The following is a 14100-nucleotide window of genomic DNA, read 5'->3' on the forward strand; positions in this document are numbered from 1 at the left end:
TCTGCTCACCTTTCCTAATTTCAGTCAAATAAATAAAAATTCCCCATGAAACAAAAATTATACGATGAAACCATATTTCCTGCTCCATAATCATTGATTTTTAATTTCATGTCTTTGATTCTTGATTGTATCACACAATTTACCCACGAATGTCATCGTTTGAAATAATACATATTACAAAATATTGCAGACTTTGACATCATGAGGTTCAAAGAGACCCCAGAGGGCGGTCCTTATAATCCCAGTATGGTGCAGAGAGACACATAAAGGACGACATCGTTTCATACAGACTATACAAGTCCAACAGGAGCTGGATTCTGAAGCTGCCATCGGGTGGTATCATTGACCAGTGTACATTATCCTAGTTCAAGGACGGCTTGGCAACGGAGTCACAATGGAATAGAAACTGTGCAAAGTTTTCTACTTTTGCTTATACTGTGCTTGGGTACAATTTTAAAATACTTTTATTTGAGTAATATGCCTTTGTTGTATTCATTCAAACATTTTTTTTTTATAGCATTATTATGAATTGATTATATGACTTGCGCTTCACTGTGCAGACAGGTAGCCTTGAATCTTGTCAAACAGTGCAGTGGGATCCTGTAGGAAAGCTGGAAGGTTGTTCCTGTTGACATAGGCGGCCGAGCCCACAGCAGCTGCTGCCAGAATCAGAGGCCACTTCAACGATCTCTGGGGTTTGGGATCGTCACAGGGTCTGGTCTGCATGGGTTGAGCCACTCTCTCCCACTGAGTGAAGACAGCCTGACGGGCTCCGGCCCACTTCCCCGGTCCTCCGAGACGGTACTGGTACGGAGTAACGGGGCCGAGCATCAGATTCAGTCCCAGCCTGGGATCGGTCAGCAGCAGCCTCAGCAAGCTGGGTCGAACTCCCACCAGCTCTGCTATCTCATCCATGTAGGGGGCGTAGTCAACCTGGATGGTGTGTCTCTGACTGGAGACATACCTGGAAAAGAGAGCATGATGAGCGTTACAAGATTTGGAGCCTTTTAGATCTCAAACAGACAAACGTGAAGTTAAGAAAATCTAAAATCCTACCTTTTAGCCATTGTCTCCTGCTTGCACTGGACATCTTTTAGCATGGAAGCCACTGAGGGAAGCTTGATGCAGCCTGTTCATAATGAGAGCTATGGTGAGTGAATTCTGATATTTAATGTATTTCTGTCGAGGAAGGAGTTAGTACGTTTTTTCTTCTTCTTCTTTTTTTCTACAGATTACCTTTAAAGACACGCGTGGCCCACCTGGCCTGCATCTCAGAGATGGGCATAATGGCTCCCAGTGGCTGCACTAGACCGATGATGGCCAGAGTGGGGCGGTCCAACTCGGGAGGAAACACGTACTTGTACAGAGAGGCTTTGTTCTCGGACACCGAGACCACTTGTGAGGCCAGGAACGGAAAGGAAAACCTGTAACCTGTGGCAAACACCTGCAAGACAGTTGGTCACACACACACACACACACACACACACACTACAGGCCAACGATAATGCTGTGTGTGTGGGTGAACACACACTTTAAATATTTAAACCTACCACCAGGTCGACATCTTCAACAACGCTTCCATCATCAAACTCCACACTGGACCCATGAAACCTGCGGATGTTGGGTTTCACCTGAACCGTTCCGGAGAGGATGCGGTTGGGAAGCTCATCGTTCACTGTGGGATGTTGGCTGAACAACCTGAGATTTATATTCACACTGATAAGTAATACTGCAGCACATACAGAGGTATTTCACTGAGCTATACGCTGTTGCTGCCTGTACCTGTGCTTCGGCTTCAAGTTGTACAGACTGTGATCGAATCTTTGGCTGAGTTTTTTCTCTGCCATGCTGCACTTTAATCCAAAGGGAAGGACTTTGCGCAGAAAATGACTGATCCTTGTGATGAGCATATCTACGGGAAGACCGTTAACTGAAACTCGATTTAAGATCCAGGCTCCCCTCCGAGTGCTTAGATACAGCTGTAAATATAAGATGCATGAAGTAAATCCTTATGCCAGTACTGTGTCAAAGGGAAGACATCAACGTCTCATGGTGTGTGTCTGAGGATAAACCTGCTTGGTGACTCTGCTCAGTTCCACCGCGACGTCTCCTCCAGAGTTTCCTATTCCGATCACTACCACCTTTTTATTCCTCCACTCCTCTGGGGTCTTGTAGTCTCGGCTGTGGAAGAACTTTCCCTTGAAAGTGTCGATTCCTTAGAGGACAGATTTGTCACAATCAGATCGAATGCATTACATGTTTTTTCATTGGTAGACATGGCTCCATTTCAAGGGGTCACATGAGAAAACAGCAGGAAGTGGACAGGTTTACCCCGTAAATGGTACCTGGGAAGTCGTGCAGCGGCAGGTTGGGGTGGCAGTGATGTCCGATGCAGATCATCACGGCGTCGAAGATGTGTTTCTCCTTTTCGCCGTCCTTGTTCTCCGTCTCAACGTCCCACTGGCCCGAACGAGAAAAATCCGATCTCTGCTTCACCTGCAAGACTTTGGTCTGAACGACAGAGAGGCACAAACAGACATTCAGCCGTCTGTCGTCTTATTATGCAACATCTACATTTGAGATCTGGGTGAAACATAAGGCATCGGTTAGTAAGCGTCCTCACATTGAAGCGTATGTGCTTGGTGAGCTGGAAGCGGTCGGTGAACAACCGAAAGTAGTCCATGATGAGGGAGTTGTGCATGTAGTTGGGGTAGTGTGCAGGGATGGGAAAGTCACTGAAACACATCATCTCCTTGGAGGTGTTGATGATGACAGAGTGGTAGATGCTGGCCCTGTCTGGCTCTGGATTCTCCTGCAATAGAGTCCCCAGACCAATGATCCTCCTAACTTTGTCAAACGTACTGTGGAATTTACGAGATCCTGCACGTATAGCGAGACCCACCTTGAACCTCCACAGACCACCGATGTCATTGCTGCTTTCGAAGCAGACGGGCTCCAGCCCCTCATCCAGACAGACCTTGATGCAGGCCAGACCTGAGCTACCGCCTCCAATCACCGCCACACGGCGAGTCATACTTCAGCTCTGTGAAGGATCTGAACCAGACTGAAAAAAAAGGTTTCAGCTGTGAACGATAAGATGCATTCATGAGGCTGTACACAACAGGAAGTGGACCAAGGGGTTTGACTGACACACACACACACACACACTAAGAGGTCCATGTTCATTTTCTCCATTAGAGGATCCTATCTGCCCAATAGTTCTCTAAATCAAAGTTCAACACGAGTTAATATGTAGCCAAAGAGATTTCAAATGCTGCATTCACGTGAAATCAGTCAGACGATGTCGGTATGGTGAATGAATAAAATACATTAAATAAAATGTATTTTATTTATTTTAAAAAGATTTATTCTAGCAATGCATGTAGCCATGAAATGCAGCTTGTTCTTAATAGTCAACACAGCTGTGAAACAAGACGTTCAAGGAGCTACGAAGGGTCGTAACGGTACGCTGCCGTATTGAAAATGGCAGCTATCATACCGTGTACATTTGCTAAAAAAAACCAACTTAAGTTTGACTTAAAGGTGAGTCCATAGACTTTGAAAAACATAGGTACAGACAGAAGCAGTCTTACGTACAGTAAATGTTAATAGTGAATAACCAAAGGACATTACTTTAAAAGATCATTGCTTTTAATCCTTTTATTCAGTAGTTAATTTAAAGCCAACATGCTTCAGTTATACAACATGTTTTTAATCTGGTTTATTATAATAATTCTGTTCTCATTATTAACAATAATAATATTTATGATTGCTGTACTTATTATAGAGTAAAAACCGTGATATTTTCTGAGACACAATCTCACCCCCTTAGAACACTAACCTTACTACAAACATTAAAGAGAAAGTTGTTCAGCAACATCTTTTGGACCCATTTCTGACCTACAACATAAGTTAATATGTATCTAGTGTTTCAACCTCACACTACACAAAATATATAACCGGGTTTATAAAACGTCAATGTTTAACAGCAGCATATGTTGTCATGAGCTGCTGGACGCTATCAACAGACTTGATAGCGGCTCGATCCATGTCCTGAGCTGCTCTTTGGGTCCATGTCCCAAGAACATCCCAACTTTTACAAAACGCGTCTTGAAGCTATTCTAATAATCTAAAAAGTCCTCTGTTGATCTATTATCCCTAATATTTATATTATCAATGTAACAATTCATATCTGTTATATTTAGGCAAACACATGCAGCATATAAACTGTAATTTGTTTGTTAATGTCACATTGTAATTTATTTTGTATTCAGCTTGTGTAAATGAGCTAGAAGCTAAATGTGGTACAACACAACTCCTTTCCTTGTATGAGATTCATGTTTTTTTGTAAATGGCAGCTGAGACATAAATGTAATAAATTTAACTTGCATAATTCAAAGTTCTGTCAAATTGCACGGATGAAAGATGATGATCATTTGGGGTAAGTACTGCAAACTTATAAGATTGAAATAAAATATTCAAATCATCAAAAAAAGGAAAATTAAAACCTAACTTTGTTACCCAATGCATTAAATCATTAATGCATCAAATCCAATACAGAAGAGTCTAAACTATGCAAAAAGCTGTTTCACCCCAACAACTGATGAGAAACAAAACTGACACTTAAAAAAACTAAAACAACCAAATCCATGTTTTCCATTAAAACCATCCAAATCACTTACCTATGAGATGCAAAACACAGAAAGCTCACTGATGCAAAGTTTCAGAGTAGTCAAAGGAACAACCTTTAGCCCATAATGATCCTATCATTGAGTGGTTCACCTTTCTGTCTTTGAGTGTTAACCCTTCCACAGTTGTGTTTTAAGTTTATTGTAGCAGTTTTGGTCGCCTGAAAATGTCTTATTCAGAGTCTGGCTGTAGTTAGCTCCGCTCTCTTGTGTCACTACATGGTGTGGGTTCCAATATCCACACTACCACACTATTTAGTATGCCATTATGTACTTTGTAAAGGCAGCTGCAGTATGCACTCAAAAGTAAAAAAGAAAAACTGTCAAATAATGCCAAACAACATCATTACAATTTCATGTATTCCAAATGGAGGAAGTCACAGAGACTACGTCCACTTCTTAAATACAATCTGGTGAGAGACAAACCATTTGTTGACTAGAGTACGCACCAAAAAGTCCAGGAAGATAAAATGCCTGATTGTTTCTCACCGGGATGTGCTGCACAAACGGGTCTTGCTCGCCCTTTTGCTCCCTGGTCAAAGAAAAAGAAAAAAAGAAAAGAAAAAGAGTCCCTGGATGAAACAGAGGGGCTCCAAAGTCTAAAGCTGAAAAAAAAGTACAGTTCATCAAATGGCCATAAATCCCCATAAACCCTTTCATAGACAACGTAATTTTAAAAAAAAGGCTTGAGCGTGTTGGTAAGGAAAGTGACATTTTGCCCAGAGACATCCAGGACATTTAGCAAGCTTTAAAACATTGAATTAACAGCATCAACATGTCTGGCTGTGGCATATTCAGTAGTCAAAAAAAGATATTCCAACAGCAGACTCAACAGAACAAACAGAATATATTAGTGTCCTCCAGTTGACTCTTAATCCTGACATCTACTGTCATCAGGAGCGACCACGGACGCATTTGGCTGAAAGTCACCTCCAGTGTATGTACGTACGTACATACATACATACATACATACATACATACATACATACGCATGCACATACATACGTACGTACGTACGCATGCACGTATGTATGCATGCATGTATGTACATACATACATACGTATGTACATACATACAGTGTATGTACATACACGTACATACATACACAGTGTATGTATCTACATACACACAGTATGTATGTATGTACATACATACACACAGTATGTATATACATACATACATACATACACACACACACACACACACACACACACACAGTATGTATATACATACATACACTGTACGTACATACATACATACATACATACATACATACATACATACATACATACCTGACTATCTGCAACTTAAAATTAGTCACAGAGAGGCTGAGTAGGGGTGATCAACAGCGACACATAGTGGTCGCCAAAAAAATAAGACTCCCTCTCATTCCATTCACAAAACTAAACTACTTCACAGCTGATATCCACACTGTTATCCCCAACACCAGTGACTAAATTACCCTAAATGACTCTTACATCATCAGTCACGTGAGGGTCCCGGGACAGAAGATGTCGCACGTGTACGGATTGTAAAGCCCTCTGAGGCAAATTTGTGATTTTGGGTTATACTGAATAAATTGATTTGAATTAACACGGTCATGGCAGCGTCTATAGGTGACGTGTTGATTGGTACCATTTGGGCCAATCAAAAATGTTTGTTGCGGCCATTTTGAAACTCAATAAACTCAAATTGTGGTATTTGTACATGACCACGGATAACGTAGCTGGAAGCATCTAGTGACTTGTACATGTTAGTTATGTCTCGCTGTTGTAACGTTACACACTGGGTTTCTCCACCAAATGTATACATCTGGTCACTAAATACTGGTCCACCACTTGCTAATGAATTTGCAGGTGAACCTACAAATGATAAACTGAGATTAAAAGGGCACACCATGCTGCAAAACAGTACAAGTTAAGATCGTGACTACTTACCACCTCACACATGGGGTAAGTAGTCAGACGGAACATTGTCTGGAACTCACCATGAGCCACCACAGCACCAGAACAGGGGCCACAAAGGAACGAGGTCAGGACCACAGGTGCCTTGTAAATGCTGGCATTGATTGGAGGAGGAGCCTAGCCTGAGGTTCGTAATCCCACACTTCCTTCTCTGAGGAGCAGTTTTAGAAAGTTTCTATGTAAATCGGGAGAAGAATTTGTAGTTCAATCAATTGAAATAAACAGAGTCTTGATGAGAATCAAAGTTGTCTCGTTTATTTGCTTGCAAGCGGAAGATTGTACAACAGAGCACGTATCACAGCAGTCTGTTGACAAAGCCTTCAACGAAACACAATATTCAACATCCTTTATACAGTTGTTATCTCTTTAAGGGAGTCACACCCACAAGGGCTTATCTCGTATTCTGCCGAGTTCCCTCAGCTTCGGTACACAAGGTAACAAAAAATATCACAAGCACAGGCTGTTATTCCCAGATAGTTGTTTCTGCTACTTTTTCAGTAGCCTTTTCCTTTAACAGCTGATACGTAAGTTTCGGGTTCAGACAAGGACACACAGTTATTTATGCATATTTTTACCATTACACACGTCCTGGTCCAGACTGCAGAACCAAAGAATGATGTTTGGAACTTACAATGAATTTTATACAGCTCACTGGATTAAATAATGTTGAGGCTTAAAGTTACGCATGATTAAGGGCGTGGTCACTTTGAGTGAGAGGTGGGTGCCGCCACAGCCGCTAGAAGTCTGCTAGGTGTCACCTCAGCGATACTCGAGTCACTAAACTTAACCTCTCGTTATAGAAGCAGATTGCACACGTCCATGTTTTATACAGTCTATGGATAAGACACGTCAGTTAAGATAACTTTACATTTGTGAATGGAACATAGACAAGTTACCTAGCTAGCTAGTTAGCCACGGTAGCGGCCATTTTGTTGTTGGTGACGTACGTTGAACAAGAGAGATGTAATCAACTGAGAGCTTTCTCACAAAACTTAAATGGTACAATGACAGACTGAAACTTTCTAGAATTGCAAAATTATCTTTTAAAATGTCAAACATCATATGTGCACAACTTAAAACGGGATCAAACTGTTTATTGATGCAACCAAGGACTGTACATTAGTTTTTGGTTTAAAGAATATATAAAAAAAATTACACACACACACACACACACACACACACACACACACACACACACACACACACACACACACACACACAGAGTAAACTTAAACATTTGTGTTAATACAAATAACTGGTATTAAAACCAAACCTAAACATTAAGTGTAGCATCATTGCCTTTCAGCCGTCCTTCATGTTTAGATATTGCAAATGAAGCCACAATAAATATTTTATCACTGGTTTCTCCTGATCTTTTTTTGTTGAAATTACCTTTTCCCCATAATATATTTAATTTAAATTGAAAACGTCATAAAAACAGATTTTTTCCCCCCAAAATACTGCACCATAATTCTTAATTAAATAAATCCAACTTCATCAGGTTTTTTCAGGTATAACGGTATGTAGTCATGTGTTCAGTCATGAATTAATATCAGGGAGAGATCCTTGCAATCATATGTTCCTCAGATTATACAGTGAGAAGCAAGGACAGTGTGTGTTTAGAGACTGTATAAGTATGAATGAAAGCTGGAGATTATATGTCAATTTAGTAAACAAACTAGGCTTTGCTAAGAAGTTAGAGAACCAAAGACCGTATAGTATAAGCTCAGCTGGCCTTCATGAGACACATGTCTTAGCATATTGTTCATTTTCAGGGTTGGGGTAGTGTAAAACCTGCAAACATGTATGATACATGTGTTAAAAGATTAGCACATATTTACAGGTGGAACATGCATGACTTGCGCTTCACTGTGCAGACAGGTAGCCTTGTATCTTGTCAAACAGTGCAGTGGGATCCTGTAGGAAAGCTGGAAGGTTGTTCCTGTTGACATAGGCGGCCGAGCCCACAGCAGCTGCTGCCAGAATCAGAGGCCACTTCCACGATCTCTGGGGTTTGGGATCGTCACAGGGTCTGGTCTGCATGGGTTGAGCCACTCTCTCCCACTGAGTGAAGATGGCCTGACGGGCTCCGGCCCACTTCCCCGGTCCTCTGAGACGGTACTGGTACGGAGTAACGGGGCCGAGCATCAGATTCAGTCCCAGCCTGGGATCGGTCAGCAGCAGCCTCAGCAAGCTGGGTCGAACTCCCAACAGCTCTGCTATCTCATCCATGTAGGTGACGTAGTCAACCTGGATGGTGTGTCTCTGACTGGAGACATACCTAGAAAAGAGAGCATGATGAGCGTTACAAGATTTGGTGCCTTTTAGATCTCAAATAGACAAACGTGAAGTTAAGAAAATCCAAAATCCTACCTTTTAGCCATTGTCTCCTGCTTGCATTGGACATCTTTCAGCATGGAAGCCACTGAGGGAAGCTTGATGCAGCCTGTTTGAAAGGAGACATTGAGACACAGTGGTTTGTCCTCCTAGAGTAACTAAACCAAACCACTTTTTTTTCTGATTAGCATAATCTAATTGAAAGGCTTCTTTAATTATACTAAAATAATACTGTTTGAACAAAACGTTGCTGGATTCTTCTCTCTTCTTTGTCCTTTTTATAGTTCTGACATTCTGATTGAGGAGTTGACAACGAAGCAATGTAGGAGTTTGGACAATTGGTCCATGGTTGTGGCATTATGAATAGAATATTTTTGAAATGGCAAACAAGTGACCACGTGCGGGTTGTTGCAAAAAGTGCCATATTGAATTGCAAATCGGGTGCAAAGCAGAACATGTGTTTTTGGAGACTTGAGCTGACGTTTTGCTCTCTAAGTGTCCGTCTCAATAATTGTGCTTTGTAACGTAGCCCAAGTTCACGTGGTGCTGTTTAATGTTCTGTAACTGTAGCATGAAAACATGGTGGAATTAGCAAGCTAACTAGCTCACTAGCCTGCAGCTAAATGAGTAAAATATAAACAACAGACAGGACTGGGCGTGTCTTAACCCCTCCCCCTTCTCCAGCCCCGCCTATGTTGATACTTTTCACATTCAAGAGGCATTTATTTTATATTTTGAGGGTCACTTCAGCCAAAACTTGGGGGTTTAGTGACTCTTTAAATTCAAAAATACTTCTGTAAAAAGACTGAGTGATGATTAAAAAAAAAATTGCAGCCTGTATTACCTTTAAAGACACGCGTGGCCCACCTGGCCTGCATCTCAGAGATGGGCATAATGGCTCCCAGTGGCTGCACTAGACCGATGATGGCCAGAGTGGGGCGGTCCAACTCGGGAGGAAACACGTACTTGTACAGAGAGGCTTTGTTCTCGGACACCGAGACCACTTGTGAGGCCAGGAACGGAAAGGAAAACCTGTAACCTGTGGCAAACACCTGCAAGACAGTTGGACTCCTCTCAGTCACACACACACACACACACACACACACACACACACACACACTACAGGCCAACGATAATGCTGTGTGTGTGGGTGAACACACACTTTAAATATTTAAACCTACCACCAGGTCGACATCTTCAACAACGCTTCCATCATCAAACTCCACACTGGACCCATGAAACCTGCGGATGTTGGGTTTCACCTGAACCGTTCCGGAGAGGATGCGGTTGGGAAGCTCATCGTTCACTGTGGGATGTTGGCTGAACAACCTGAGATTCATACATTTACACTGGTTAATTATGTTACAACAATTTGATGGATACTGTAAATCAATCACTTAGAGGAATACTGCAATAAACTCCTATTTGGGGGGGATAACCATGATATTACATTCAGGGCTACAACAGTTTTTGTTGCGTTTACATTTAGGCAAATTTGCACCATTACAAATGTACCGAATTAGCTATTAGCAGTTCTTGTTTGCAATTAATCCTTGGATGTACAGATGGCTGCTACTGGATCACTCTGATACTGAAGACAACTTAAAAAACGTGGCAATTATATACTCAATATGTGTACCTTCCTGTACAAATTTGCGGACTATTGTAAAAACAGTACCTGTGCTTTGGCTTCAGATTGTACAGAGCGTGATCAAATCTTCGGTTGAGCTGGCTCTCTCCTAGACCGCTGAATAGATTTAAGGGGAGGATGTTCTTCACAGAATCCAACACCCTGTTGAAATACAGATCGAGGGGCAGCCCGTTGTCCCCGACTCGGTTCAGAATCCAGGCTCCTCTCCGAGTGCTCAGATAAAGCTGAGAAAAAAGGAAAGACACACAGTAGTCAGTCATTCTGACGGCACGAGAGAAATCTTTGACAAATATCAATAGTCTGTTTTTGTATTTAAAATGATATACAGAAAGGTAGGATTTAAAAAGTGGACTAAATGACGTGGCGCTGTTACATGTAACATAACCAATTTTGTACATATTTTTTATATTTACAGTACTTACTGCAGTTGTACAATGAACTCATAGTTATTTCGGGTGCATTCATCTTCGATTTAACTTTTGGATTATTGGGTTCATGGCCACACGGCGGATTTATTCATACACCTTGTTTTATTTGTCTGTAACGGGACTCATCCCAACCTGCTTGGTGACTCTGCTCAGTTCCACCGCGATGTCTCCTCCGGAGTTTCCTATTCCGATCACTACCACCTTTTTATTCCTCCACTCCTCGGGGGTCTTGTAGTCTCGGCTGTGGAAGAACTTTCCCTTGAAAGTGTCGATTCCTGGAAAAAAAACAAAAAAACAATGGACAGAAGAGGATTTTAATCTGTACTTGAAGCAGACATTGCAGCTTTGCCCTTAGAATGTAATCCAGGCCACGGTTGAGTCCATTATACTGGGCCTATCTATTGGGTGGCGCTGCTTTCTGTTGATAAAGCATTACACAATCACGTTGCACATTGTTGCCATTAGAGGCTAATCAGACTGTGTCAAAGGTTCTCCTCTTCATATTGCTGGAGCGCTATCAGCGCTACCTGTCCTCGAGTGAACCGAGGGAGATTTACAGCCCAGTAAAATGGTACCTGGGAAGTCGTGCAGCGGCAGGTTGGGGTGGCAGTGATGTCCGATGCAGATCATCACGGCGTCAAAGATGTGTTTCTCCTTTTCGCCGTCCTTGTTCTCCATCTCAACGTCCCACTGGCCCGAACGAGAAAAGTCCGATCTCTGCTTCACCTGCAAGACTTTGGTCTGAACGACAGAGAGGCACAAACAGACATTCAGCCGTCTGTCGTCTTATTATGCAACATCTACATTTGAGATCTGGGTGAAACATAAGGCATCGGTTAGTAAGCGTCCTCACATTGAAGCGTATGTGCTTGGTGAGCTGGAAGCGGTCGGTGAACAACCGAAAGTAGTCCATGATGAGGGAGTTGTGCATGTAGTTGGGGTAGTGTGCAGGGATGGGAAAGTCACTGAAACACATCATCTCCTTGGAGGTGTTGATGATGACAGAGTGGTAGATGCTGGCCCTGTCTGGCTCTGGATTCTCCTGCAATAGAGTCCCCAGACCAATGATCCTCCTAACTTTGTCAAACGTACTGTGGAATTTACGAGATCCTGCACGTATAGCGAGACCCACCTTGAACCTCCACAGACCACCGATGTCATTGCTGCTTTCGAAGCAGACGGGCTCCAGCCCCTCATCCAGACAGACCTTGATGCAGGCCAGACCTGAGCTACCGCCTCCAATCACCGCCACACGGCGAGTCATACTTCAGCTCTGTGAAGGATCTGAACCAGACTGAAAAAAAAGAAGGTTTCAGCTGTGAACGATAAGATGCATTCATGGGGCTGCACACAACAGGAAGTGGACCAAGGGGTTTGTTTCCTACTTAAGCGGGTTGATTAGGATTCAATTCAATTAATTTGCATAGCCCAAAATCACAAATTTGCCTCAGAGGGCTTTACAATGTGTACAGCTGACGACATCCTCTGTCCTTCAACACTCGCATCAGAAAAGGACGATGTAGTGCTGCAGTTTATCCACAACTCTTGAACCTTACAGCTTTCAGTATCATAAAACCCACAATACACTACAAATATGGAAATACATACATACATACATATACACACACACACACACACACACACACACACACACACACACACACAACACAATTATTACTATAGCCATCTGAAAAATGCAAATAAGAGGTTCATGTTTATTTTTTCTATCTAATCTGCCCAATAGTTCTCTAAACCAAAGTTCAACACGAGTTAATATGTAGCCAAAGAGATTTCAAATGCTGCATTCACGTGAAATCAGTCAGACGAAGTCGGTATGCTGAAGGAATAAAATACATTCAATAAAATGTATTTTATTTGAAAAAACAAAAAAAAAGATTTATTCTAGCAATGCGTGTAGCCATGAAATGCAGCTTGTTCTTAATAGTCAATACAATGTGGCTTTATCGCTATGAAAGTTCCCAAAAAGAACCAACACATTTCCAAATAATCCCGATTCAACGTATCGGTTTTCCTCTGAGGGAGGGAGTTACGTAACGTGTGTAAATCCAGTCGCGGAAGAGGACAATAAAAGTTAAAATACTTTACATTTGGACGGTAATTTGAAAAGCTACTGGTATGTTCTCATTCTAAATTATCTTATTATGCTCGTGCACTAACACGATACCCGGAAATGTATCATTTATTTTCAATTTACCAGCATAACTAACGAACTCAACTTTGTTTTGTGCGACTCTGAACTCCGCGAGGGCGTAACAATATCACGTTTAACGTGAGCATGTCGACCGCATTTCGGTTTTTACCACGACTCTAAACACACACGCGCTCAGAACGTTACAATCTGTTTACTGCACTGACAGTAGTCTTACCTCTCTGTGACTGCTAGAAGGAGACGTATTTGCGCGTGCTGCACGTATAGTTTCTGCGGTGGGCGGAAGTGAGAGTGAGGGGATGGTGCACGTTTATGAAGGATCTTAAAGTGACCCTTGAGCCGCTGCCAGCAGCGTTTGTGGTCCTTTAAAACGGCTGCAAAGGGAAGCGCACTGCACGAAAATAACGCGCTTTATGCTCCATTTAGCAGCCAGGGGGGCGATATCTCATTTTGAATCAGAGTAGATGGACGGACAGACAGACAGATAGACAGACAGACAGGTAGATAGATAAATAGATAAATATAGATATCTATAAATGAGGAGATAAGGGAAAATGTATCCCACCTACGAATTTACACCGAAAAGATCAGTACGAGAAAACTCAACCGAGAAGAGCCATAAAAAAAGATTATTATAAAAGCGTTGAAATGTATCCGTCTTATAATTTGCTTATACTTTTACTTTTGTGAAGTCTTCAGAGTACACACCTGCCACATCACAGGATATTGTTCATATTGTATTGATTTGAGCTTAGCCTATAAACAATGTAATGACCCACTAAATACACAGGGTGGCGCTGTTGAAGTGCTCTTTAGATGCTGTATGTTTTACACAGGAACGTAACACTGCTGGCTAAAGAA

The 14100-nt window shown here is 42.0% G+C and overlaps 2 protein-coding genes across 8 annotated transcripts; both read right to left on the reverse strand.

Annotated features, from left to right (window-relative positions):
• Positions 1 to 75: 75 nt before the first annotated feature.
• On the reverse strand, positions 76 to 6795 carry LOC137872264 (flavin-containing monooxygenase 5-like). 7 transcript variants are annotated; one of them, XM_068710430.1, is made up of 11 exons: positions 6677 to 6795; positions 5178 to 5220; positions 2903 to 3064; positions 2624 to 2812; positions 2346 to 2511; positions 2073 to 2215; positions 1783 to 1979; positions 1551 to 1698; positions 1237 to 1444; positions 1057 to 1129; positions 76 to 964 (listed from the first exon to the last, which is right to left on the reverse strand). In XM_068710430.1, the coding sequence occupies exons 3-11, from the start codon at positions 3032 to 3034 to the stop codon at positions 550 to 552; spliced, it is 1671 nt and encodes a 556-aa protein (XP_068566531.1). In that variant the 5' UTR covers positions 3035 to 3064; positions 5178 to 5220; positions 6677 to 6795; the 3' UTR covers positions 76 to 549. The 7 variants fall into 7 exon arrangements, with proteins under 7 accessions (XP_068566531.1, XP_068566529.1, XP_068566533.1 ...); XM_068710428.1 differs by having other exon boundaries at positions 5138 to 5220; XM_068710432.1 differs by having other exon boundaries at positions 6627 to 6795.
• Positions 6796 to 7730: 935 nt separating this feature from the next.
• On the reverse strand, positions 7731 to 13564 carry LOC137872265 (flavin-containing monooxygenase 5-like). Its single transcript, XM_068710435.1, has 10 exons — positions 13457 to 13564; positions 12202 to 12363; positions 11923 to 12111; positions 11645 to 11810; positions 11202 to 11344; positions 10669 to 10865; positions 10172 to 10319; positions 9835 to 10042; positions 9027 to 9099; positions 7731 to 8934 (listed from the first exon to the last, which is right to left on the reverse strand). The coding sequence occupies exons 2-10, from the start codon at positions 12331 to 12333 to the stop codon at positions 8520 to 8522; spliced, it is 1671 nt and encodes a 556-aa protein (XP_068566536.1). The 5' UTR covers positions 12334 to 12363; positions 13457 to 13564; the 3' UTR covers positions 7731 to 8519.
• Between the last annotated feature and the right edge of the window lie 536 nt (positions 13565 to 14100).

The sequence above is a fragment of the Cebidichthys violaceus genome, unplaced genomic scaffold (genome assembly GCF_023349555.1).
Source record: "Cebidichthys violaceus isolate CVI_PGR_0920_01 unplaced genomic scaffold, fCebVio1.0.p SCAF_154, whole genome shotgun sequence".
Taxonomy (NCBI): Eukaryota; Metazoa; Chordata; class Actinopteri; order Perciformes; family Stichaeidae; genus Cebidichthys; species Cebidichthys violaceus.

Bases quoted from the DNA above. Each gene is read 5' to 3' on its own strand.
- LOC137872265 (XM_068710435.1), bottom strand. From the start codon at position 12,333: ATGACTCGCCGTGTGGCGGTGATTGGAGGCGGTAGCTCAGGTCTGGCC. The intron at 10,866-11,201 runs GTTGGGATGAGT...CTTTTTTCTCAG, and splicing joins TGAGCAGAGTCACCAAGCAG to CTTTATCTGAGCACTCGGAG. The intron at 9,100-9,834 runs GTAATACAGGCT...CCTTTCAAACAG, and splicing joins GGCCACGCGTGTCTTTAAAG to GCTGCATCAAGCTTCCCTCA.
- LOC137872264 (XM_068710429.1), bottom strand. From the start codon at position 3,034: ATGACTCGCCGTGTGGCGGTGATTGGAGGCGGTAGCTCAGGTCTGGCC. The intron at 1,980-2,072 runs GTTTATCCTCAG...TTATATTTACAG, and splicing joins TGAGCAGAGTCACCAAGCAG to CTGTATCTAAGCACTCGGAG. The intron at 1,445-1,550 runs GTAGGTTTAAAT...ACTGTCTTGCAG, and splicing joins TTGAAGATGTCGACCTGGTG to GTGTTTGCCACAGGTTACAG.